The sequence below is a fragment of the Taudactylus pleione genome, unplaced genomic scaffold (genome assembly GCF_031769625.1).
Source record: "Taudactylus pleione unplaced genomic scaffold, aTauple2 ptg001027l, whole genome shotgun sequence".
In the NCBI taxonomy this organism is placed as follows: domain Eukaryota; kingdom Metazoa; phylum Chordata; class Amphibia; order Anura; family Myobatrachidae; genus Taudactylus; species Taudactylus pleione.
The window spans coordinates 1,746,511-1,774,415 of NW_028285428.1; the positions used below are offsets into that span (position 1 = coordinate 1,746,511).

Below are 27,905 nucleotides of genomic sequence, written 5' to 3' on the forward strand. Positions count from 1 at the left end.
GAAATTAAATTGTATTTAGCACGGCTGTAACCAATGGGCGCCCCACGGAGCAATACAATTGTTGCTCTGATCGGGTGCGAGTGCCGCGAGCAGAAATCGTCAAAAAAGTCCATCTTTAGGGCACCCAAAGGGCAAGCGCGAATAAGCAATGGGCACCACCGGCAGTAGCGCTCATCGGTAGACCAATTGAATACTGGCCGATAGGCGCCCATTACTTATGAGCGCCCAAAAACAATTGAAATACCCCCATTGAGTCTGAGTTAGAGTTGGACATAAACCAATACATGGAACATGAGTAAAATGTATCCCATTGCGCATGTACACAATCTGCTCCTGTATTTTGAGTTGAACGTGTCTTATACTTGGACTCATTTGTACTTGGGGCATTTGGTCAGGAACATACACATGTAAGTTAATATATGCATTTTAAGAGGTATAGAATTGCGTTTCCCATAGGCCTAGCACAGATTATGGTAATGGCGGGTGCAATTATTGCTCCAAACACACTGTTTGAACATATCTGAAAATACAGCTGTAGAAACCTAAGTGCATAGACATATTATTGGTGTATATACCAGGTTTACCGTAGGCTTATGTCACATACACTTACACCCATGTTTCGAAGCCGGCTGACGTAAGCCCGACAGCCGGCTTCCTGACTGCATTATCCCGGCGAGGGTTAAATGACAGGCGTCTAATTCTAGACGCCTGTCATTTTTCTGCCGCCGGGCGCCTCCAGCGGACAGCCGCGGGGGGGAGGGTTATGTTTAGGGCTCCCGGGGGGACTTAGGGTTAGGCACCCCCCGGGAGGTTAGGGTTAGGCTAGGGGGAGGGAGGGTTAGGGTTAGGCACTTAGAGGTGGGATTAGGGTTAGGCACAGGGGGGAGGTTAGGGATAGGCACCCCTAAGGAGGGTTAGGGTTAGGGGGGTTAGGTTAGCAGATACTTACCTTGGGACGATCGGGATTTCCAGCGCTGTCGGGCTTCCGCTGCCGGGCTCTGCTGTTTTGTCGGGCTGCCGCTGCCGGGATTCGAACTCCCGGCCGTGCGGCCGCCGGGATATCATACCGATTCCCTCTCCAATGATATGGCTTGGACAGACATATTTACATCTCTGTGCCAGTATACATTTACGCACGCTCTTACTGTACTAGGCCTACGTTTTAACGCTTGTCCTCCATAAAGCAGGCGTGAGCAGCTGGTTCCTGAAGACCGGCCAAGGCACATATGCAAGCAGCCTATTATCTGGGCATGCTCAGAGGAGATTCATGTATTTTACGCTACCCAAACTGGCACGTGTCATACTCTGCATCGACGTCTTTATGTTTATTTCAAAAGATGTTTCATTATGCAAATTACATACATGAAATGTTATTCCTCCAGCTGTATCCCTGCAACTTACAGTAGTTAACAATGGAACAAACAAAAAATATTTTTTTTTGGTGTAGTGGGCAGGCTTAATGCTTGGTGCCACCGCTGTGTGACACATGTCATTCCTGTGCAATTACGTGTGGAGCAAACTGCTTTTTCTTATACTGCAGTAGTTGTCATTGTTCTTGCACTCATACACTTTTTTTACTTTTTGTACATGTAAAGCATTTTTGCTGTTTTGCGTCTTGGCGTACATTTGACACTATCAGTTTATTGGCCATCTGCAACATCAGCCATTACATAGCACGGTGTTGGAACAACTTGCACAGTTGAGATCATTAGGATGGTGTCCACTTTGCCTATATGTGGTAAGGACTGTGGCACAGTTACACCTGAGATATAACCAAGAGGCACAAATGCTTCGCGTGCAACTCTTACTTCAGTCTTTTATGCCAGAGGTCAAAGCACGGTACAGCGTGGAGCCTCACGTACTGCTGTCCGTTGAAAGAGCACTCAAAGCAGCCGTAGACCGTTTCTCTCTTGGAGTTGCCCATCCCGCACAGAGCGCATGGCCCCTTAGGAATGTTATTATTCAGGAGGTTAACGCGAGTGTGTGCACCTTCCCGCATGTACGTGGTGGAGATGTCAGTCATGCTGGCAGCTTTGTCATAGTAATCGGTAAATATGTCATCGATGTACGAGTTTGAGTTAGCAATGACGTCCATTGTTCTTTTTCCTGTGCAAAAAAAAACACCCACACAATCAATCCAAACAATGTGCTAAACACTTTAGGTAAACTGATGTTAGTATTGTGTATTATGGGTCTGATTCAGAGCCGCTCGTAAGCGGCCGCTCGTTCGCTATGAGCGATGTTCGCACAGCTGCGCATGCGTATGGGTCCTAATGCGCATGCGCAAACCAGTCATTGCGGTCGAAAATCGTGCGCTCGCAAAATAACGAGGGCCTGCTAATTTGATTGACAGAATGTACTGTTTGTGGGTGGTAACAGGGGAAGGTGCTTGAAAACGGGGGAGTGGAGATCCGAACGCAGGCATGCCTAGCAGTAAAAAAGGCGTTTAATGGGAGTGCATAATTAGTAAAGAACCGTCATCGACACGTCACTTGGTTGTCTTTTAGCCTGAACTGCTCGCAGTGATAGCGGTAAGAAAATCCTACCACAAGAATTGCGAGCAGTTCAGATGCCTTTCGATGTTCCCGATTAATCTAATAAATAACGGAGATGACGTGTGATGCGAACGGCAAAGGGGCGTCTTTACAAAATAGCAAGCGCACTTTTCGAACGCTCGCTCAGACATAGAGGCGTCAACAAACCGCAATAAGCGAGGGCTCAATTTAAATAGCCGGCCCCTTTTTTGGAACGACCGTCTGCAAATAGCGTCCGGCTCTGAATCAGGCCCTATGTCAGTATTATGTGACAAGTAAATATGGGATTATTTATTGAAAATGTTGCATACACGGAGAGGCAGATTTATTCCAATGGGCTGACCATGTCTCCTTTAGTGGCATGTAGGGCCGGCTCAGGGCATGTTCGACCAGTGCGGTCGAACAGGGGCGCCACCCCATAGAGGGTGCACCTCTCCCAGCCATTCCCGATTTCAGCGGGGTAATCCCATTTTTCGGGCACTGCCCCGCTGTTCCACCCGGGGCCGAAGTGTCCCGCGGGCGGTCGGGAGGTTGGGCACCTCCATCGCCGCAGCTGTGCTCCGGTGCCGGCCCCAGAGAAGAGGAATGGATGCATTCATTCAGTGCCGGCAGAGAGCTGGGGGCAGCCTAGCTACTGACGTAGTGCTGAGCTCGCCCCCAGCCTGACATTAACGGGAGGCGTGCCATATGGGCATGCCCCAAATAACGTAATGTAGGGGGGTGGCCTATGGTAATTAGGCCACGCCCCATTTTTGGCCGCGCAAGTAAGGGGCGCCGATTACCCTTCCTGCACAGGGCGCGGCTCCCCCTGGAGCCGGTCCTGGTGGCATGACATGCAAATAGTGCTAGACACTCTCCTGGTGCTACTAAACAACCCCTCTAGGTGGTGCTAGACATGCCCCTAAGTTAACAAGCGTGAACTCTTTACAAAGTCTAATGGAACGGTTGTGAGACTGCTGGTTTATTGCGAAAACCTTCCAGGTTTCCGAGAGAAGAGAAGAGACAATTCTCCCGCAATGACACTGGTGTGATAAGCAGCAATGTGACTTGATGATGAAAATCATGGCTTTGATGCCACCCCGGCACAATGAACACTGAATGGACAATGGCGCTATATGTCTTGCTCTGGTCACCTGACGAGGTGAATTCCGTCATTCTCACAGGTAGGATAAGTAGGACAAGGGTGGTTTCTGACGTTAAATGCTGTGCTAGGGGTGAGTTCATGGATTTGTGCTATATGGTTCGTACAGTGGCCCTCATTCAGAGGCGGTCGCAAGAAGTAATCGCTCTGTCTGAATGAGGGTGGCCGCTTCCTTCTTTTTAGTGCGGCCTCCTGGTTGCTAGCTAAGCTTAGTGACCGACCAGGTTGATGGTCGCGATGTTGAACACCATCGCGACCATCGGGGCTTGCGACGACATCCTAAGGTTGGGTCTCGGCAACCGCAAGCCCCAGGGAGCTTCCTGCTCTGATCGAGCAGGAAGCTCCCCACTGACATCACTGTCTTTGTGTAAAATAAGCACTGTAACGCATTGCAGTGGATAGCTCAGTAGGTTATTATGACTGGCACGTAACTTAAGAGAGGTTTATCGACTTTATCATATTTCTTACCAGTGAATAAGATGCCTGATCGGTACAAGTTGTTCCGTAGCGCATTTAAAGAAAATGATCTATTGGGCTGTTTCTCGAACCCTCCCTTTGAAGCAGATGACACACACAGCTCTGGAAAATAAGCATGTACAGTATCTTGTTAATGTTTATAATGCTTATTCTTTATGGAGAAAATGTGCAATGCTTTAGAACAGAGGGCCTGATTCAGGTTAGTTCGCATGGCTGCGTTCGCATCCTGACGGCCGATGTTTGCATTCTGCACGTGCGTACGTACCGTATCGCAGTGCGTGTGCAAACCGACCGCTGCGACCGGGAATTGATCCCAGTAAGCATGCAGTTCCATGACAAGAAGTGACTGTTTGGGTGTGGAGAGGGGGGGGGGTGGTGGTCGGGTGAATGCAGACATGCGTGTGCGTTTGAAGTGAATGCGTGCATAATTAAGCCCCTGCGATTGTTCAGAAGTTTGTGCAGCAGGTCATGGTCAACCACAACTGTGCGTATGGGTTCGATGTAACCAATGTTTTCGCTGACTTGCGGATGCATGTCATGGGAAGTGGCCGGCTTTATACAATGATGGACGTCTTGATATAGTGCTGCGGTTGCAGTGCGATTGCATTCATTAGCATATTTTGGCAGCGAGCGGGTGCATGTGAACGCAGCCTTGCGAACCAACCTGAATTATGTCCTCAACCATTCTACAGCCCCCCAAACATAACTCACATGTTTTAGAACATCTTATGTACAGCTACTGTATTAAAAAACTATAGTTAAGAACTTATTTAGCTACCACAAGACTTAGGACCTTATTCAGACCCGGTCGCAAGCGTTGAGCGCTCGCAACCGGGTCGATGTTTAGGCCCTACGCACGCTCTGGACTCACTACAAAAGGGGCGCTGTCGATGTTGATCGACAGCTCGCCCCATTTTATAGGCGTGGCGGGAGGGTGGTTTCACAAACGGAGGCGTTCCTTAACGAACGCCTGCCGTTTTGTGGGCGGTCGCACTGACATCAGCAGTAATGTCAGTGGGGAGCTTCCTGCTCGATCAGAGCAGGAAGCTCTCTGGGGCTTGCGGTTGCCGAGACCCAACCTTAGGGTCTCGTCGCAAGCCCCGATGGTCTTGACCATCGCGACCATCAACCTGGTCTGTCGCTAAAGCTGTGGGTGGTAACCCACAGCTTAGCTAGCAACCAGGAGGCCGCACTTGAAAAGTCAAGCGGCCGCCCTCATTCAGAGCGAGCGCTCGCTTCTTGCGACCGCCTCTGTATGAGGGCCTTAGTCTTAAATAAAATCTTGAAAATATTGTTCTTCATAATAAAGGGATATTTATACAAATAATTTTTTTTATCCCCTATTTACATTCCCGACCCTTTCCTCCCCTACTGCCCGCACTGTGTATAATGCAGTAAAACTCTGATGCTGATTGGCAGACACGCAACCAATTGGGGACCATGGGACCCTTCTGAAGAGGTCAAGTGGCCCATAGCAACCAATGAGATACTAGCTATCATTTATCTAGTACTTTCTGTAATATAAGAGCTATAATCTGGTTGGTGGAAACACCTCCACTTGTCCTCTTTAGAAGATTTGATACATCTCCCCGAGTTTACCTCAGAATTCCATCACAGTCTCCAGAGAAAGATAAAGACCATCTTGTTGCCCGTGGTGCCCTGCTTCCCCTGATTAAGAACTGCTATTCTGGAATTCTCAAGTGATAAAAATAATAATAATCAATGGTGGATTTTACCAAGGGGCTGCAGCCCCTCCAGTAAAATCCGCCACCTCCAGTGAACCAATGAGTCCGAGCACTAGCTTCATTGGCAGTGGCATGGCTTCCCATTGGAAGTACTACCTGCCAATCACATGGGACATGCAGTCTCAGTATGAGGAGTTTTCTCCTCCTGGTACTGGCAGTCTAGGTTGCGATTAACAGAGCGATTCCAACAGGAAGCCGTCCCTAGAAGCTGGAACTTGTGCGCGTGCACCGCTGCCGTCCCCACCAGATCTATTACGCAGGCGCTGGGACTGTCTGCTCCATCCGTAATGCAGCATGGGCAGCCTCCTTATGTTAAGAGGGTAGGAGCCACCGCTGGTGATAATAATAATTATTATTATATAATATTATTGTAATCTGTGGGATAGCATAGTACAAAAATAAAATAAAACCATCAACAGAATTGATTGAATTAGTGCATCTGTATATACATTAGCGCTGCACTTGACTGTCATACATCACCTGCTAATATCTCCGCCCACCCTGTAAAATGACATACGTTACTTGTATTATACAATGTGATTCTAAATATAGAGCCATGATTCACACAGTCATTTTATAGCAAACAAAATAGAACTTACCAAAGTGACCATCCAGGTGAATGTACAGATCAAATATACTAAACGCTATGGTTGTGTGCGCTGGGAATACAATCGCTTTGTCACGTCCTTTGTGGTTCTGGTCATCAATTATATGAAACTGAGAAGGATAAAAATATTAATGAGGTTAAAGGGCCTGGTCTTTGTACGTTGCGGACCTGAGAGGATATGCTAATATTGCAGCCGCTGGGATTTGTATTGAGACGCCCACCTTGCATACAGAGACGCATCATCGGACACACATCGGTCGCACTATCGAACCCTATAACTGCTCAGAATGCCTCTAGCAGCTAAGGCGAAGGGGCCAGTGACACTGTGTCTGAAGACGCATCTGATGGCAGTGACACACCCGCAACATGCCCACGTTTGACTAGCCACCCCACAGTTACCAATCCCAAGCGCTCGCTACTTGCCAATCAATTTGCATCTAAATCCTCACTACGACCGCCGTCTTAAATCCACTGCAGCACATGCACAGCGCAATTCAGACTCAGGCGCAGTAGAAAAGGCGTTGGCCGTTTGCGAAAACATCGACATTGTGTCAACCTTTGAATCAGGCCCTAAATTTTGAAATAGTTGTGTACGTGTCTGGAGAAACAAAAGAGATCATATATAAAGAGAGACATGATGCAGCAATCCCTGACACTGCCCAGTATAATGATGGCATTTTAGGTGTGGTGTGACAGCAGTATTAAAGGGGAAGTTTCATGTATGCAATGTACTTGATTTTATTGGTATTGTTACATTCTTTCTCCAACCCAATGAGCCCAGTGTTCTGAGTGTCTTGAATGTGGTGTACCCACTGTGAATCTATAAATCTTCATGTACTTCCCAATTTCTTCATTGTTGTGTCCACTTGGGTTTCCTCCAGGTGCTCTAGTTTCCTCCACAGAGGTAAATTCAGGTGTGCTGCCCAGTTGTCAGGGCAAACGCTGGGTAGCCAAACTCAATGTAGTATGGTCAGATGACCGCAATTGTGCCTATGAGAGGGGGGCTCAGCTCAGAATTAGCTTCCCCATTGGCTGCCTGTCCTTTATATACCCAGCAGTGTTTTAGTATGGTGCCAATTACAGGCTTTGTTAATAGTTACTGTCCCCTGCTTGCTAGTATCTATTTACTTACTGCTGCCTGCCCTGACCTTATGCCTTGGACTGACTATACTCCGACTGACTCTTGCCGTGACCTTGTGCTTGGATCTGATGTAGCTATCTACCTTTCTCCTTCTTCTGATGTTTCCTTGACCTGCTACACATTCCATTTCTATCCCTGGATACTAACTACAGCCTGCTGTCCTACGCCTCTCTGGATCCCTATGTCTGGACTACTACCTGCGATCTGTTTAACCATACTTCCCACACATTGTATTACTAGTGTCTCCTATTTACTCTTTGCCACACTAGTCCATTGTAAGTTAGAATCTACAACCAAGTATATATGTCCCAGGGGCTGTAGAGTACAAGCAAGTGTACATGGTGCTAAGGAAAAAAGTGTTCCTATAGATGAACATTTCCTGTTCTTATACTTTGGATGACATTTACTCTTGTGTTTGAGTGGTAAAGAATATAGGGGGGAGTTCAATTAGCCACGATAATGCGATAATTTATTGTGCCCTAAATTTTCGCTCCCTTCGCGTAAGAATTTAATTTATCACTTCCTAGCGCGCTCCTATTTTTAGTGCAATCCAATTCCAAAAGTTGCCATGCGGCATTCACGGGAAAATTCTTCCCTGTTTTACCGGCGATAACTATAGGTGAAAATGAGTAAATCTCCCTGTACCCCCCGAAAAAGCAAACTGCTATAGGATAAAAATATAGAAGTGTTTCCAGTGGGGTAACAAGCCAGGGAGATTGTTAGCGAGAGCCCTACGTTCCCAAAGAGCCACTTTATATATTCAAATGGTCAAGGATTCTGGGGGTGTCAGGCGCACGCTTACCCGTGACATAGCTGACACATTTCGCTCCTACTACACCAAACTTTACAACCTTCAAGACCCTCTGACTCCTGAGTCCCTGGCCTCGTCTCGGGAGCTTGTGGCTCAGTATCTCCTTGATTCTGGCCTGCCCAGACTGTCAGAGGAAGACAGTGTTTGGTTAGACTCCCCTTTTTCCCTTTTAGAACTCGAGACAGCCCTTAAAAACACGCCATCTGGAAAAAGTCCAGGTCCAGATGGATTCACCATAGCATATTATAAACTTTTTAAAGACTCTCTTTTGCCCAAAATGCTTGATGCCTTTAATACAATTTCGAATGAATGTGGGTTCTCCCCCCAATTTTTGGAAGCACACATTACAGTCATTGCTAAGGCAGGTAAAGACCCGACTCAATGCGCCAGTTATCGCCCGATATCCCTCCTTAATACTGATGTTAAATTGTTTGCGAAATTGATTGCCAATAGGCTTAAGACCCTGCTTCCTACTCTAATACACTCGGATCAGGTGGGGTTTGTGCCTGGGAGGGAGGCGCGAGATAATACTACTAAAGCCATAGATTTAATACATTTAGCTTCTGGTGGTTCCATCCCAGTGGTCCTGCTTTCCACTGATGCCGAGAAGGCATTTGACAGGATCAGCTGGATATTTATGGAAGGAATTTTGAAACACATGGGTTTTCAGCCCTGTAGGCTTTTATCGGATATTAGCGCTTTATCGTTCTCCCACGGCACGGATTAGAATTAATGGTGCACTGTCGGACCCGGTAAAAATAAATAATGGTACCAGACAGGGGTGCCCTCTCTCACCCCTTATCTTTATACTATGTATGGAAGCCCTTGGATGCACTATTAGACTCAACCCAAACATCACTGGCCTCAAAATTGGTGATGCTGATTACAAATTGGCTCTGTTCGCAGACGACCTGTTAGCCGTCTTATCCAATCCGGTTGTCTCAATACCTAATCTGATAGTCGAATTTCAGAAATTTGGCTCTCTTTCTAATTTTAAGGTGAACTATTCAAAGTCTGTAGCTGTGACTGTGTCGACCCCACCCCACTCCATAGATGGGCTCAAGCAATCCTTTTTCTGGCATCCCTCTAGCCTGAAATATCTCGGGGTCACCCTATGCACTGACCTTTCTCGTCTCTTTGGCGATAATTTTAAAAAGCTACTACATACCCTCCACTCTGAACTCAGAGACTGGGGTACCAAAAGGCTCTCGTGGCTTGGTAAAATTAGCGTAGTGAAAATGAATGTACTACCTAGGGTTCTATATCTACTTCAGACACTACCTATACATATCCCCAAAGCTTGGTTCCGGGAATTACTCAGTGTTGTTAGAAATTTTGTATGGGGTAATAAGAGACCAAGGTTTCAGCATGCTATCCTTTTTAGACATAGACATATGGGAGGGCTTCAACTGCCACACTTCTCAGGTTATTATGACGCAGTGATGCTGGGTAGGATCATGGAGTGGTCCCGGACAACTGATATTAAACAGTGGGTTCACCTTGAAAATGTATCTTTGCCCATACATATAGCACAGTATCCATGGATGTCTAAGGTTCCTGTTGTCTCTCATCCCACTATTGGCCCAACTCTGGCTCGCTGGAATAGATTGCGTAAACTTCCCTGCGTGTCCTCAAAATTTTCCCCCTTGACCCCCTTGTTTAATAATCCTGACTTTCCCCCAGGGGTTGCTAGTCCTGCTTTTTCTATTTGGATGCGACGTCGAGTGCAACGGATCGGCCAGCTGGTGTAGGGGGGGGATGTGTCTTCCTTTTCTGTAATGCAGAGACTAAGTGGGACCTTCCCCCATCTGAGATTTGGAGATACCTACAATTAAAGCATTTCGTACTGTCCGGGGAATTACGTGCTGCTTCTGTCAGACCCCCGACTCTTTCTGAGGACATGTGCTTGGCACCTTTACGCCCGGCACATTCCCTCTTGAGAGGATACGGACTTCTGCTTGAGCACATGTACTCTGCTCTCCCTAAATATGTCAAAGACTGGGAACGTGACTTACAGTTGGACTTAACAGACTGGAACAGAATTTTCCAGAATACATTTGTTAGTTCTGTTAGCTACTCTGTGATTGAAACACAATTTAAGGTTCTATCATGCTGGTACAGGTGCCCCATTACCCTGGCTAAGATGTTCCCTGGGGTGTCCGATAGATGCTGGAGGTGCAATGATGAAATTGGCTCTCCACTACACATTTGGTGGGAATGCAGGCTTCTACGCCCCTTCTGGGAACAAGTAATAGCTATCATCAAGTCGATTGTGGGCTCGGAGGCACTCTCTGATCCTTCTTTCTGGCTTCTTAATCTATACCATGGTTCTCCAGCAACATACAAAAAATCCCTCTTAAAGTTCCTCAATAGTGCTGCGAAAGCTGTTATCGCAGTTCGCTGGCCGTCTACTTCCCCCCCCACTCTTAAAGAGTGGTTTGCTCGAATAGACATGTACATGTCTATGGAGGACCTCCGTGTGACCCCGGAAAGGAGTCAAGAGTTCATCTCTAATTGGCATCCATGGCTGAACTTTAAATCTTCTGGAACATATCTGACGTCTGTGGCATGATCATGGTCATCTCTCCACTGATGGAGTTCTACTGGCGGATCTGGTTGAGGACAGGATTTTATTAACAACTCTATTTGTATTTTGAGGCATCTAACCCCCCACACACACACACTTTTCCTTCCCCTTTTGTCCCAACCCCTTTCTTTTCTGTTTTTTCTCAGTTTTTGTCATTTTTTTCTGTTTGTTTGTCTCTAATTAAGTTATTTATTTATTTTTATGTTTAATTACCTGTATTTTTATTATTTTTATTTTTATATATTTTTTCATATTGGACTAGATACCAACATTTGGATACGGCTGTTATGTTTTGAGTGTATTTGAATGATCAGTCTATGTTGTGCGTGATTTTTATTCCCCATTCTGATGTACTGTTTGATTATTTTGAAATTTGTTTTGATAAAAATAATAAACATATATTGGAAAAAAAAAATATATATATATAGAAGTCTATTAGTGACCCTAATAAAAGTATTTGGGGTTCTTAAATTGTGTCAAATGGCGGTTTTATGCATATTTCTAAAACAGAAATAATGATTTTTTTGGTAAAATATAGATTCTTCTTAAATTATGGGTGCATAAAAATGTCCTGAATATATTTGTCTCATTTAAAGACACTTTGGGCGGAATTCAATTGATTTCGCGGCCCGCGTCTCCCGTCTAAAGTGACAGGAGATCGCGGGCCGCTATTCAATTGTGCCAGCGTTTCACGCTGATCGCACGCAAAGTGGTCGGGTTTAGCCGCGTAAAATGGCTAACCAATGAAAATGCCACTAGTATTTATCAAAACTTACCCCTCCGGTGAGGTCCAGCGAAGTCCTAATCATCTGCGAGGTCCTCCGCTCGCTGCTGGCAGCCTAACTCTGCCAGTGACGGGCTCCTGTGTATTGTGCATGCGCGATGGTATGTCTACGCAAGTGCATGATGCGGGGACTTGGCAGTGCCTGTAATGCTTTGCTGAAGGGGGAAGGGCAGCGCCAAGTCCCCATTGCCATCAATGGGGACCGCATTGCTCTCACCATCTAAAGATGGCGAGAACGATGCTGTGGTAAATAGTAGTAATCCTAGATTACCGCTGTTTGTTAAATACAGAGTAGATTACATAACTAGCGCTAAAGGGGTTATGCTTTGTTTATGAATGGGGCCCACATTGGTCAAATGACTCGAATCATAATGTGAGAGAGAGAGAGAGAGAGAGAGAGAGAGAGAATCAGAGCTATAGACTTACTCTCATGGTTTCTCCCCGCATACCAGCATGGACAGACAAAGAACACTGACGTGTTGTCCGAATGCTCTCCATGACCAGACATAGTACTTCCTTCCCATTTTCTTTTGATTGACGAACCAAGCAATGATCCAAGTCAATAGTTCTAATAAAGAGAAGAGTAAACTGTCTGATCAAGATAGGAATGGGAAATAAATCAACTCATTAAACAATTTTGGATTGGATATTCCAAAATATTTCAGAATGGAGCATGACCATGTCACGGGAATACTATTAGGTATTGTTGAGTTGAGCCAGATACATTTAAGAGTTTGTGCAATTTATTTAATCAGTGTAAATCTGGGTACACACTAAATGATGTGTGTACCCAGTGATGCGATAAAAAACCCGGCTGCCAAAGGGCCGACATATCGGGCGGTCCGTACACACTGGGCGGTCTAGTGCCCGACCGCCCGATATGCCGGCCCCCCTGCATAGTTCTGCTCGGGATCGTCAGCTGCATCGCCTGATCTTACATGCTGCACATAAGATCAGACGATGAGGCTGACGACCCCATGGACTACATGATGTACTGCATACACACACTACACATATTTTACCGATTTGTCGTTCCCATGTGTCGGAATCGGCCAAACCATTAAAGATATTGTGTAGTGTGTAGGGGCCTTTATTCCGAGCTAACTATACACCAGGAACTTGTCAATTGGACTGAAAGCAATAAATAAGAGAACAGTTTAAGAACAAACAATAACTAAGAGTAAACATATACAGTATAATAGCAAAATAGCAAGCACAACACTCTACTTATACAGATGTCTTGATAAAAGAACATATCTGCTTACAAGTGGCTTACACTATATGATTTAGGGCAGACATACATGTTTACCATTACAACATAGAATCCCTTAGCTTTATTTTAGAAGATACAGCACAAAAACCAGTATAAGGCACTGCACTAGTTTTAAGACAACATGTAGTATTGGCATGGCAAAAGCATTAATCAGGACATGTGTGCATGAAATAAGATGTCAACATTTAGTGATCAACAATATTCATGCAATGTATCTATGTATGTATATCAAAATATGAAAATATTTAAAAATGTACTTATCACATATAAAAATAAAAATAGATGTTAATCATTTCAAACAATTAATATCCTGATAACGACTGTTAGAAACTATCAACTTGGTAGACTGTTAGCTCCACTAATGTGCATAAAGAAAGCTGCCCAAATGTAGTACAAACTGCACACTACTGTAGATAATCCAAAACATTTATATTAAGGAATCCTAATAGTAGTGTATCCAGTATGTAAGCAGGTGTTCCTTAGGCGCCTATTTATCATTAAATATACACTGCACAACAATGAAAATGTTTCAGATGTGAAAATACTACTTCTAATTGATTTCAGCATGCAAAGAATGAATATGACATTTAAAACTCTCAGTTAGCTCTGAGTTCCGAGTTATAGCCCATTTATGACGATGTAGGGGTATTCCTAGTGACGTGGGCAGAATGGAGAGAATCTTACCAGCAATCTGCGTTCCATGCAGAGGGGGCGGGGCCTAATGACCCAATTAAATGAATCAGTTATTTGTCCCCTCCCCTATTCAAATATATGCGATTCATGGGATTACCCACACAAGATAACTGTGGTGCACTGAGTGACAAGCGTAGTGAGCGATTCCACCAAGACATTTCAGCAATGGAACAAAGATATCAGGGTAGGTGATCACTACTGTTGGACAGTGACAAGAGATGCCCCAGAAGAGGAGTACAAGCGACAAGCAAAGAGAAAGCACCCCCATGAATAGGCCACTATATTACATAGTACTTTCGTATGCTGTATGTTTGTTTCGTATGCTGTATGTTTGTTTCGTTTTGTGTTCTTATTTGTGATTGATTGAATTAAAACAACTGTTATTTATTTTCTATCGAGAAAATATCAATTATTTTAAAATAGCTTTTCACTATGACTATATTACTAATATAGTAATAGTGCAAGTATAGTGCAAGTAGTGTAGCTCAAAAAATAGAGCTAGGAAAAACATTCTGAAATCATTTTAGTTTTTCTTGTCCTCAAATTAGTAATGTATGACTATTTTTAGAAAGGAAACAAATTAAAAGTATTAATTTGTTGTACAGTGATATTTGCAAATATCCACAATTATTAAGTATCCCCCAGATGTACTTATGGAGGGATCGCAGCAGATATCGCCGATATCTGCTGCCGTCCCTCCATTTACAACAGCAGCCGCAACCCCCATAGGTTTTTATGGGGGTTGCCAAACTGTAACATTTGCAAAGCTTCGGAATAAGCAGCATTCTGGAGTTTGGCCCCCACAGCTTACACCATCTGAAGATGGCGTTGTGATGCTGTGACCTATGGGCAACACTTTGCAGAAATTACCCGGAGAGGGTTCCAGAGGAAACCTCCCCGGCAAGGGCCGTCACTACACTCCAAGCACATCGCAGGGACAGGCTCCTATTTAATACATTTGGATGTTATTATCGCTTACGGCAATGAGATCATGGCTCTAATATCGCACACAGATGGCTTTGAAGTATATGATTATTGATAAATGGGTCCCTTAGTGTGGATCTGTACGGGGTGGAGTTCCAAGTAGTTACCACCGTGTGGTTTTGCCGATGAATTAAGCAGACAGTCCCAGTGTGAGATTACTACTTATAGGGCTCGGAGAGGCCGCTGAAGTCAGTACAAATGGCAGTATTTCGGTAGCTGGAACCTTAGGGTTACCTGACGCATTTTGCTCTAATGAGGCTTTGATAAAGTCTCCGTTAAAGGTGAAATGTAGAAGTTCCAGCGCCTGGTTTAATATGTGCAAATGATCAATGGGGTACATTTATGATGCCCTTTACAAATGATACCATTGCAGTCTCTTAAATCTTTTCCACATCTCAGATAAAAAAGGATTGGACCCAGCTGTGCCGAGACGGGAGTGGGGAAGGTACAGGTTGACCTGGAGTGGGGGACCCGGCAGGGGTCCTGGTTACCTGAGGAGATGGAGCAATGCCTGAGAGGTGATGCGCACATTCATATCAGTGCAGAGCATGTGTGCAGGGTGTGGCCATGCCCCCACAATTGACCACGCCTCCACTCAAGCAGTGGGGCTTGCCTAATGTCTCAGCTGCCCTGATTGGACAATCCTGATAGGACCTAGTTGTAATTGGGATTAATGGTCCACATTTATAAACAACACAGGTGCTGCAAAAAGGATGACATTTCAGTTCTTGATTTACTACTTTCTCAGGGCCTCATTTATCAACAAGTTTTAACTCAGCGAGTGATAAAACTCGTTGTGTATGATAATGGTGCTCCAGCCAATCAGCTCCCAGCTGCCATTTTTCAAACAGATGACAGTTGGGAGCTGATTGGCTGAAGCACCATTATCATACGTAACGAGTTTTATCACTCTTTGTGAATGATAAAACTCATTGATAAATGAGGCCCTGAGTCACATTTCTCTTCAGTACCAAAGGGTGGAGGATGCAGTCTCAGTCTCTCTGACTAACACACTGTTTTTGTCTCATGTTATATCACTGTCCATGAGGCGCGCCGACAGCCACGCCGGGCCAGAGTGAAGGGGATGGGGACTAACTGGGTAGGTGTGACCACACCCCCTGAGGGGGGATTGTGAGCCCATCAGCCCGGCGCATAGCCAGTGTGGGGCGCAATCAGTGTGATCGCTCCCCCCCACAGGCATAGGAGACTGCTGTGGCTGTTTCATAGCAGCCGCGAGCAGTCTCCCAGTGCAGCTCAGCACACAGCAGCGTGTAAAAACAATAGTTGTGTCTGCACTTTAAAGATGGTGAGGTGGTAATGAGATAAATTAATAGAGATAACTAAGTACAAATGGTGAGTATCTTTTTATTTATAAGTAGCAGAGTTATTATGGAGTCACAGTGCTCCTTGTCTGCTACACACTTCTGATGCAGGGTGGGAAGGGGGGAAGGTATAAGGAAGGGGGATAGTGAGGGATGCTGGATGGAACACAGAGGTGTCTAGTGCCAAAATGGTTGGGACTAGTAATTGTTGTTAGAGGGGGTTGTGTGCGTATAGCACACTGGATATGATCATTGAGGGTGGGTAATTGTCACATGGAGCATCCAAATAGATAGTGGAAAAAAAGAAAAAAATTGGAAAAAATTAGGATGAAAGATCAAAATTATAGAAAAAAATTCTAGGTAATGGCGCTGTGGAGGGGCGGCGTCCCGTGCCCTCCACTCCGTCAGCTTACCCTATGTCCTGTGAAACACCACGATCCTCCACTGTCCTTGATGGTAATCGACCCGCTGCCTGCTGCTTGAGTGTGTGCCGCGTTACACACTCGCTGTGGTTCCTTCCTGTTCGCCAGCCACGGGGACGTCTGACAGAGCCCACGCTTCCTTGCGGTCACGTGGTCCCGGCTGACTGATAACATAGCCGGCCGCTCCACCCACCAGCCGGTGGGGAGACTTGGGAAATGTAGTTCTATTATGCAGCTCCAGGTGTGCACATATGCTGTGTGCCGGATGAAGTCAGTGGGTTCGTTGGTGGATTCGCTGGCAATAAATCAATAAAGATGATGATGTGTGTAAGACTGTCTCTGTCCAACGCGTAGCGGCTGGTTAGCCTTCTTCAGGGACTTCCCTAAGTCTCCCCACCGGCTGGTGGGTCGAGTGGCCGTCCATGTTATCAGTCAGCCGGGACCACGTGACCACAAGAAAGCGTGGGCTCCGTCAGACGTCCCCGTGGCTGGCGAACAGGAAGGAATCACAACGAGTGTGTAACGCGGCACACACTCAAGCAGCAGGCAGCGGGTCGATTACCACCAAGGACAGTGGAGGATTATGGTGTTTCACAGGACATAGGGTAAGCTGACGGACCGGACAGCACGGGATGCCGCCCCTCCACAGCGCCATTACCTAGAATTTTTTCTATAATTTTGATCTTTCATCCTAATTTTTCCAATTTTTTCTTTTTTTCCACTATCTATTTGGATGCTCCATGTGACAATTACCCACCCTCAATGATCATATCCAGTGTGCTATACGCACACAACCCCCTCTAACAACAATTACTAGTCCCAACCATTTTGGCACTAGACACCTCCGGATTCAATCCGGCATCCCTCACTATCCCCCTTCCTTATACCTTCCCCCCTTCCCACCCTGCATCAGAAGTGTGTAGCAGACAAGGAGCACTGTGACTCCATAATAACTCTGCTACTTATAAATAAATAAAATACTCACCATTTGTACTTAGTTATCTCTACTCGTTTATCTCATTACCACCTCACCATCTTTCAAGCGCAGACACAACTATTGTTTTTACTTATGCTAATTAGGAGTGGGGATTACTCCTAGCGCTACTACCCCAAGAGTAAGCGGAGGTAGTATTCAATTTCTATCCACACAGCAGCATGTACTGGGCTGCTGTGATGTAAGAGGGGGGGGGGGAGGTGCCGGACCCGGGTCCGTACCCGCCCTCACCCCTCTCGGCACCCCTGCTGTCCACTACTACCTCATCATATGAAGTCACATTGGGCACTTAGGAGTTTTCTGTCAGACTGAGGATAGAAGATACAGTGCTGGTCTCTGTAACAGATATATTACATATCTTCGTCTCTGACTGTAGTAGGCAGGGCCGCCATCAAGGGGGGACAGCCAGTACTCCTGTACCGGGCCCGTACAGCTGAGGGGCCCGGACGCAGGCAAGCAGAGTTAATTGCTAATTTATTACCCTCATACAGGACAGCTGAGGCTGCTAAGTGCTGGCCGGAGAGTTCTATGAATGAGTCATCACTCACAGCTCAGCAGTGTATGATGACTCATTCATTAATGAACTCTCCGGGCAGCGCTGCATGATCATCATACACACGCGGCACCAGTGTCCTGCTTCTGTTACTGTGATCAGGAGCAGCTGCAGGAGGACCAGCTTATATAATAAAGGTAGGAGCACTGGGCCCCCTCACAGACAGGTTCCCCTCTCAGGACCCTATCAAATTAGTTACTTCAATCACCTCTGCCTCCTTAGTTGCTCCACCTTCAGCTCTCCTCCTCTCCTCCCACTGCTCTCATTGGCCAGATATTGTGTGCACTGCTCTGAGGAAGGAAATGTGAGAGAGCAACTGCGGTGCACACACAGAGGTACCTTTGCCCCATCCCTCCCTCCTATACAATCTGCCCCATTGTCCCCTGTACTATGCCTATCTGCCCTCCCCCTCCTATACAATCTGCCCCCTGTACTATGCCTATCTGCCCTCCCCTCCCCCTCCTATACAATCTGTCCCCTGTACTATTTCTGAATCCTGCTCTGTCCCCCTCCCCCTCCTATACAATCTGCCCCCTGTACTATGCCTATCTGCCCTCCCCTCCCCCTCCTATACAATCTATCCCCTGTACTATTTCTGAATCCTGCTCTGTCCCCCTCCCCCTCCTATACAATCTGCCCCACTGTCCCCTGTGATATTCATGAATCCTGCTTCTGTCTCCCCCCTCCCCAAATTTCTATCTCTGTACTCTCCCCATATGTCTCCATATCTGGGGAGAGTACAGATACCAGTTCCCTCATAGCTGTGCCTTTGCCCCCTCTCCATCTCTGCCTCTGCCCGCTTCCCATTTTTGACTCTGCTCCTATCCCCTCTGTCCTTTACTTAAGTGTGCCTCTCTCTATTTGCACCTCTGCCCCCTTGCCATGTCCATGCTGGGCCTGATTCAGACCTGGTCGCTAAGGAGCGATCACTCGCTGCCGGGGCGATTGTTGCTCAATGCGCATGCATCTAATTCACAGTGCGCGTGCACAAGCCAGTCTCTGCGATGGGAAATTGTGCGCTCATAGCACACAGACTGGCCGCTACTTTGAGTGACAGATAGTGCCGTTTGTGGGTGGGTAACAGGGGAAGGTGCTTGTAACGGGGGAGTGTTGTTGCGAACGCAGGCGTGTCAGGACAACAAAACGCTGTTTAAAGGGCGTGCATAATTAGCAAAGTAGCGTCATTGTACACGTCACCTCCATGTATTTCAGCCAGCACTGATCGCAGTGCTTGCGGCGCGGTAAGGCTACCTCAAGGGCTGCGATCAGCTCCGATGGCTCTCGATGTTACCTCCAACAATCCCAGGAGATGACTTGTGTTGCGAGGGAAAGGGGGCGTCTTAACACACTTGCGAGCGCTCAGTGCCATAGCTCGCTAAGACATAGAGGGCGTCCTTACGCGAACGCAGTGCGATCACATAATTTAAATATCCGGCCCTTTTTTTTGCAGCGAGCGAGCGCATCTTGAGAGCGGGTCTGAATAAGGTCCAGTATTCCATACCACATACAGTAATTGAACCTCCGGATGGCAGGTTAGTACAGTTCTATTGTAAATCATTAGGCTTTTCTCAATTTAAGAAACAAAAAATCTGTTTATTCTTTTTAATATTTAAATATAAAAAAAAAAATATATATATATATATATATATACATATATATATATATATATATATATATACTCCAGATACCAGAGCTCAACCCAACCACTTTGCGTCCACCAGACCTTTGGGGGGAAGAACAAAGGGAGTGGGGGGGCCCTGCCTTTTTCATTTGTACCGGGCCCCACGATTTCTGATGGCAGCCCTGGTAGTAGGGTCAGACATACTCTACTGAAAAACCTCATAAACGCTTCTCACCAACATAAAATCGTTCCAACACTCCTGGATATAGGGGTGCCAAATTTAAATTATTTCTTCCCCCCCCCCAACCTAAAAATGCTCTGGCGCCCCTGCTAGGTGACAATCTTCCAAAGAACAAACTGTAATTTGAAGGAATCTATGATCTGAAAACTTTCTTTGTTCTAGGGAATAAGATTGCTACCTAGCAACAGCAGAAAAAGATTACAGTGTAACTGATGGTTACTCTTCTAAGATATCTATCTATATATATTCTGTATATCTGTCGAAGCTGAATAATTGGCTGAGACAAGTTCAGTTTAAAATTAAGACGCCATTTTGCGAATGGCCGCCTAAGCGCCATTTTAAATAAACTCACATTTTAGTACATGTGGCGATAATACTATTAGCACCATGCGATTGCATCTTTCACCATTTCTCATACACACATTAATACACATAATTGCGCTGTTAACTAGTCGCATATTAGCGAATGCATAGGACTTTGTATGAAACCGCTGTTTTATTAGCTTTATGCGCACGCATCTGCCCCAAGTTAACTAGCGTCCTTATATCAAACCCTGAATACTCACACATTACATATTCACACATAAGGTTTAATAAGCTTTAACGTATATGATTTAATTTGGTTCAGTTAGTTTAAATGCTGAGAAATAAAGATATTTAATAACTAAGGTTTTATACATGCTAAACAAGTCGTGTTTGGTTTCGTACTGATGCGTACTTTTTTTTACAGTATTCCGGTGTTATCGGTGGGGAGATCGCATCATGCATTCTCGAGTTATGGATCGCAGAGCCTACAAGCAACAAAATGTATATTTCATGAACAACTGTTAGGATGTTGCAGGGGGCGGGAAGGGAAAGATCCCCAGCTGTTAGAGGCAGGGAGAGTCTATTTGAACCATCCTGTTAAATGCTCTGTAACAGATGCTTCTCCCCTGGGAACCAATGACATCAGCAACAAACTTCTCTATTGTCCTGTCTATTCTGGGGGGGTATAAATATGTGTCAAACGCTGGGTTCTTAGTCTTCGTGCTGACTGCTGAATGATGAGGGGTCTCTTGCTGATGCCTATCTTCGGGTCCGGAAGCGCTGCGTATGTATACTGTACTTGGGTCTGTATAATTCCTTTTGCGCCTAAATTGTGTCTGGATCAATTGCGTTAACTGTCTGAACTTTTACTTGAATAACACTTGTGCTTTGGAACCACAGATTCCAGGTCTAAGTCTTTATTTACTGTATGACTGCGTATGCAAATTAGCATCATCCTTAGAGGTTTATAGGAAGGATTTTAGAAGGTACAGGCAGGGGTATATAGAGGTTCTGATCCAGTATCGTTATATCTTATAAATGAGAACATCAGTTTGTTTGTCAGGGGGCTGTGGGCGGGGGTTCCGCGGGGAGGGGTCCCCTGCACTGCTCTTGGCAAGTCTAAATTATTTTCAGCCCTATGCTCCGAAGAGGATCTTTTGCTGTGAGCAGTGAGAGGGGACCAGAGCCTGCAGTAAATAGGAGAGCTGCCACCTGAGGAGACCCATTACACAAGTGCTGGTGTACCTGGCACCCGTTATGTGCGGTGATCGGTGGAGCTCCCTGTCATCTGGGGAGGCTGCAGCACTGTCCTCAGTGGCAAGAATACCGGAGGGCAGTCACTGAAGAGAACAGAGGGGCCGACTCTGTACAAATCCCTAGAGGTGGTTCCTGTGCAGGAGGTGCAGCTTAGTACAAGGGAGCTGGTGTTCAAGTGGCATAGATTACCACAGTATGGATGGCCATTGGTGGGGTGCCCATCAAGGGTTACCATCGATGGGTCCATCAGTTAATACCATCAATTGCACACAAAAACGTCTACGGTGAACCATCGATGGCTTGCACCCCTCAATGGCCACTGCTGCTGGCAACACCACGGGCCAGGGTCTGGGCTTAGTGTCAGCTGATGCGGGGCTAAGCTCCATCCCATCAAGAAAAAAAAACATTGGCTCTCACTCATCGATGGCAGAGAACTATTGGCTCTCTGCAATCAATGGCAAAACCATTGATGATTACTATAGATGGTTGATGGCCATCCCTACACCATTGTGCAGTCCACTGAGGGAGGGAGCCAGCTGCCTAGAGACAGATCATCGACTTCCACCTGAGCGGAGCCGGGTACTTCAGTTATGCTGGCCATACACGCTACAATTATCGGGGCGATCCGCCTGATATCGGCGGATCGCCCCGATAATTGTAGCGTGTGTGCGGGCGACCGAGGGTTATATATTGCTTGGTCGGGCATGCAGGATTGTCCAACATGCCCGACTGATGCAATATTTACCCGATAGCTGTCGGCCGCATCGGGCAGTGTATGCCCAGCGCGGCCGACAGACACACATTTCCTGTGTTCCTTCCTACGGAAGGAACAGGAAAATGTCTCCTCCCCCCGGGGGCGGAGCCCAGATGTCGGGCTATACACTGTGAGATTTCTCTCACAGTGTATGCCGGCGACATCTGCGGCTGGCAGCCGGCCAGATAAAATGTCTGTCGGTCTGACAGACATTTTATCTGGCTGTGTATGCCCAGCATTAGTTATATATACGTATGTTATTTCTTCTGAGGGTTTGCAATTCACAAGGTCTACCAGTATTGTTTGCCTAAATAAACAGTTCAGACATAAAGGACCTCATTCAGAGTCGGTCAAAGCGGCCGCACGGTCGTACGGGAAAAGGGGCCGGGTATGTAAATGATTCCCTCGCAAGTTGCGTCCCTAAGTTTGGATCGGTAGCTGACCGACCAAGGGGAGGAAGCAGTCGGAAGACAAAAAAATACGCCCCCTTCTCGTACGCATTACACGTCATCTCCGGGCATATAAGGATTAATCGAGACCATCGGGTACCATCGGAACTGGTCGTAGAGCTTAAGGTTGACCATAACCTCTCTTAAGCTCTACGATCATGTCAGTGTAAAAACCTCCCATGTCACATGTGCCATGACGCTACTTTGTTAATTATGCACTCCCATAATCCGTATGCACTCCCATAAAACGCCGTTCGCATAATGAGGCACGCCTGTGTTTGGATCTCCACTCCCCCGTTTTCAAGCACCTTCCCCTGTTACCACCCACAAACGCCTCCATCTGTCACTCAAACTACCGACCTGGCTGTGTTCAAGGAGAGAGAAATTTCTGAACGTAGCGGCTAATTTGCGCACACGCATTGCGAACTTTACGCATGCGCAGTATAGCAAACATCGGTGGTGTACGACCATGCGGCCGCTTCGACCGACTCTGAATGAGGTCCAAAGTGTGGATATTTTTCTGTTTTCCAACACACACAATATTAACCCTGAGGTGTAGTTATTAAGATTGCTACCAGACTACCCAGGGCCGGAATAAGGCTTGTGGGGGCCCCGGGTCAACTAAGATGTGGGGGCCACATCGATAATATTGCTATGGCCCCACACAACGACTACTATGCCCATTGCCTCCGGACTCTCCACTGGCCGGCAAGGATTGCAGTATACTACATCATGTCCGCAACACTGCTGGGGATCGACCTCCTGCAGCATAGCGTCCATGATCTAGTACACTGCTAGGGGCAAACGCAGGATTTTGAGTGTCTTTGGGTACATACCGCAGTTGATTACCGCGATATGTATCTAGAGCATTGCAAATGACAGTTCTTCTGATAAGAGCTGTCTTTTGCGATGGCTCCGGGCAAAGGAGCTTCTGGGTTTAACACCCAGAAGTCCCTCTGGCATCCTTCTACGCAAACGCAGATGGCCGCAGGGGGTGATGGGAGGGATCCGATCAGATCCCTCCCAAGGGGGAGCATCCCGATAAGAAGCCCATAAGCTTCTATGGGGTAACGCCACCTGAATATGGTGTTACCCATTAGAACAAAGCATTGCGGTGCTTTGTACATATGGGGAATGCGGTAATACCCTCGAAAACTGCATTTTCGGGGGTTTTACCTCATTTTCCCCTTTAGTACATGCCGCTCATAGAGAGGGAGAGCTAGATAGACAGATTGAAGATATGAGATAGATAGATAGATAGATACAGGGGCGGATTGGCCATTACTTACAGCGGGAAGATTCCCGGTGGGCCGATTGGTGTGTGGGGCCGCTTGTCACCTGTGGCCCCGCCCCCTTAGCACATCCCCACTCTCCCCAGTCACTGCTTTCTTTCTTGACAGGCAGCCCGCCGGCTGCCTGTCACAGCTAATAGAGCAGTCCGCGGCTGGTATCGCGGGAAGAGAAGAGGCTCCAAGTCCCGCCCAGCTAACAGAGAGCTACGCGCGCCACAACGCCGGACGATGACGTTGCGTAACTCGGAGGTAGAGCGGGTCAGCGTCCGGGACCGACATCAAAAGGTAAGGTCACATCTTTTTAATTCTGGGGGCACATCCACGCGGGGGAGGAAGGCACTACACTTCCCAGGCCGCCAGCTGCTCCCGCTAGCCAGACTGTAGACAGGGAAGGGACAAGGTTGGAGAAAGTCGGGGCTGGCCGGGAGACAGGACAAGAGTCACTGAGTGACTCTGATTGAAATTTGCATGACAGCAGTGTCATCGGCACCTGCTGCAGCCACTCTGGCAGCTTGAAGGACAGTTTTTTTAAAGACTGACAGGCAGCCCGCAGAGCTGAGACACTGGATGTTAAGGGGAGATTGATTTCTGTGTGCAGGGGCTGATTTGTACTAGGGGGACATGATTATCTGTCAGTGTGGAGAGGGGTATTCTGTTCTAGGGGGAGATGATCTGTTTGAGGGGAAGGGGAGGGGGTTATTCTGTTCTAAGGAGAGATGATCTGTCTGAGGGGGAGGGGGTTTATTTTGTGAGATGATCTGTCTTAGGGGGAGGGGGTTATCTGTTTGAGGGATGGGGGGTTATTTTGTTCTAGGGGGAGATGATCTGTCTGAAGGGGAGGGGGGTATTCTGATCTTGGGTCTGATGATCTGCCTGAGGGGGAGGGGGGGTTATTCTGATCTAGGGGGAGATGATCTGTTTGAGGGGAAGGGGGGATTATGTTCTAGGGGGAGATGATCTGCCCGAGGTCGAGGGGGGGTATTTTGTTCTAGGGGGAGATGACCTGTCTGAGGGGAGGGAGGCTATTTAGTGCTAAGTGGAGATGAAGATCTATCTGGGGAGGGGGATATTATGTGCTAGGCCAGCAGGATGGTCCTGGAGAGTCGCAGGAGGATGGTGCTGGAGAGCCACGGGATGATGGTATTGCGGAGACACAAAAGGATGGGGATGGGGATGGTGCTGGAGAGCCACAGTATGATGGTATTGCGGAGACATGGAAGGATGGTGCTGGGGAGACGCAGGAGGATAGTGCTGGAGAGCCACAGGATGATGGTATTGCGGAGACACTGAAAGATGGTGCTGGAGAGGCGCAGGATGATGGTGTTGCAGAGGCGTAGGGGGATAGCGCCGGAAAGAAGCAGGGAGATAGCTCTGGAGAGACACATAGGGGGGGGAGGGCTGGAAACACACCAAGGTGATGGTGCTGGAGACACACTGGTTCTGTTGGAAGAAAAGACTGGGGGACAGTAATCTTCAGTAAGACAACAATTCTAATGAAACCATATTACTGATGCAAATGGTACCATATGAGCAAATACAGTCAGGTCCATAAATATTGGGACATTGACAGAATTTTCATATTTTGTCCTCTATTCACCACCACAATGGCTTTGAAATGAAACAAACAAGATTTAATTTGAGGGTAATTACATCCAAATCAGGTGAATGGTGTAGGAAATACAACAGTTTCTATATGTGCCTCCCACTTTTTAAGGGGCCAAAAGTAATGGGACAAACTAAACAATCCTAAATCTAACTTTCACTTTTTAATACTTTGTTGCAAATCCTTTGCAGACAATTACAGCCTGAAGTCTGGAACGCATAGACAACACCAGACGCTGGGTTTCATCCCTGGTGATGCTCTGCCAGCCCTCTACTGCAAATGTCTTCAGTTCCTGCTTGTTCTTGGGGCATTTTCCCTTCAGTTTTGTCTTCATCAAGTGAAATGCATGCTCAATCGGATTCAGGTCAGGGGATTGACTTGGCCATTGCATAACATTCCACTTTTTAGCCTTAAAAAACTCTTTGGTTGCTTTTGCAGTATGCTTCGGGTCATTGTCCAGCTGCACTGTGAAGCGCTGTCCAATGAGTTCTGAAGCATTTGACTGAATATGAGCATATAATATTGCCCGAAACACTTCAGAATTCATTCTACTACTTTTGTCAGCAGTCACATCATCAATAAATACAAGGGAATCAGTTCCATTGGCAACCATACATGCCCACGCCATGACACTACCACCACCATGCTTTACTGATGAGGTGGTATGTTTTGGATCATGAGCAGTTCCTTTCCTTCTCTTCTCTTCCCATCACTCTGGTACAAGTTGATCTTTGTCTCATCTGTCAATAGGATGTTGTTCCAGAACTGTAATGGCTTTTTTAGATGTTGTTTGGCAAACTCTAATCTGGTCTTCCTGTTTTTGTGGCTCACCAATGGTTTGCATCTTGTGGTGAACCCTCTATATTCACTCTTGTGAAGTCTTCTCTTGATTGTTGACTTTGACACATATACATCTACCTCCTGGAGAGTGTTCTTGATTTGGCCAACTGTTGTGAAGGGGTTTTTCTTCACCAGGGAAATAATTCTTTTGTCATCCACCACAGTTGTTTTCCATGGTCTTCCGGGTCTTTTGGTGTTGCTGAGCTCTCCAGTGCGTTCTTTCTTTTTAAGAATGTTCCAAACAGTTGATTTGGCCACACCTAATGTTTTTGCTATCTCTCTGATGGGTTTGTTTTGATTTTTCAGCCTAATGATGGCTTACTTCACTGATAGTGACAGCTCTTTGGATCTCATATTGAGAGTTGACAGCAACTGATTCCAAATGCAAATGTCACACCTACAATCAACTCCAGACCTTTTACCTGCTTAATTGATAATGAAATAATGAGGGAATAGCCCACACCTGTCCATGAAATAGCTTTTGAGTTGATAGTCCCATTACTTTTGGCCCCTTAAAAAGTGGGAGGCACATATTGAAACTGTTGTAATTCCTACATCGTTCACCCGATTTGGATGTAATTACCCTCAAATTAAATCTGAAAGTCTGCAGTTAAAGCACATCTTGTTTGTTTCATTTCAAAACTATTGTGGTGGTGAATAGAGGCCAAAATCTGAAAATTCTGTCAATGTCCCAATATTTATGGACCTGACTGTATATTTTATTAATATAAAATTGTTTGATATGGGAAACTCACATTTTGTCCTCCCCCAAAGCTCTGTTACTATGTATTATCGGGTTGAACCTCTGTTACATGATGGTGACATTGGCTTTACTGCTACACAAACAGGCAGCTTCCAGACCATGTGATTTTCTACATGAATAATGAATACAGACTCAAGACACTGCCTGTCCAGGAAGGATCAATTTCTTCAGAGGTTCCCTCGTTGCAGAGAAATGATATAGGTAAGAAAATACTCATTCACATGCTTTATGTGCTTATTCATTGGAGAGAGGGACTGTGGGCATGCCCCCAGCATGACGAAATGGGGTTGTCGATTGCTAGCATGGCATTTCACATTAGACCACACTGATTGTAGCAAAGCCACACCCACTTTTTCGGGCGCGCGCCTACGGCCACTTTCATGCTTTTTCCAGGGCCACTTTAAATTCCCAATCCGCCCCTGGATAGATAGATAGATAGATAGATAGATAGATAGATAGATAGATAGATAGGGATGAAGCTAATGAGAGAAGTCATGAGCGAGTTAGAGAGAGAGAGAGAGAGAGGGGGAGGGAGGAATGGACAGTCAGGAGCACATACATATTTCCCTACCTCCATTTACAGCAACAGGCAGCAGAAGGGTAGGCTTCTAATGGGGGCAGGCACTTCACTGCAATAGGCCCCGACCACTGGCAATACATCCACGAATCGCTGTATTATGTCAGTGTGGGGGCGGGGCTTCCATCCTCTGC

At 46.4% G+C, this 27,905-nt stretch overlaps 1 protein-coding gene across 2 annotated transcripts in view; it reads right to left on the minus strand.

The window, feature by feature from the left end:
- Nucleotides 1-1,177: 1,177 nt before the first annotated feature.
- The window catches only part of PJVK (pejvakin), a 42,315-nt gene continuing 15,587 nt past the window's right edge, over nucleotides 1,178-27,905 (minus strand). Inside the window, exons 3-6 of one of the 2 annotated variants that reach the window (XM_088461221.1) lie at nucleotides 12,254-12,395; nucleotides 6,497-6,614; nucleotides 4,159-4,254; nucleotides 1,178-2,106 (exon numbers count right to left, since the gene is read on the minus strand). In XM_088461221.1, coding sequence (XP_088317347.1) covers nucleotides 1,805-2,106; nucleotides 4,159-4,254; nucleotides 6,497-6,614; nucleotides 12,254-12,395 — 658 coding nt within the window. In that variant the 3' untranslated portion in view covers nucleotides 1,178-1,804. Of the gene's footprint in view, nucleotides 2,107-4,143; nucleotides 4,255-6,496; nucleotides 6,615-12,253; nucleotides 12,396-27,905 lie in introns of both variants that reach the window. The other variant, XM_088461220.1, reaches the window with a different exon arrangement.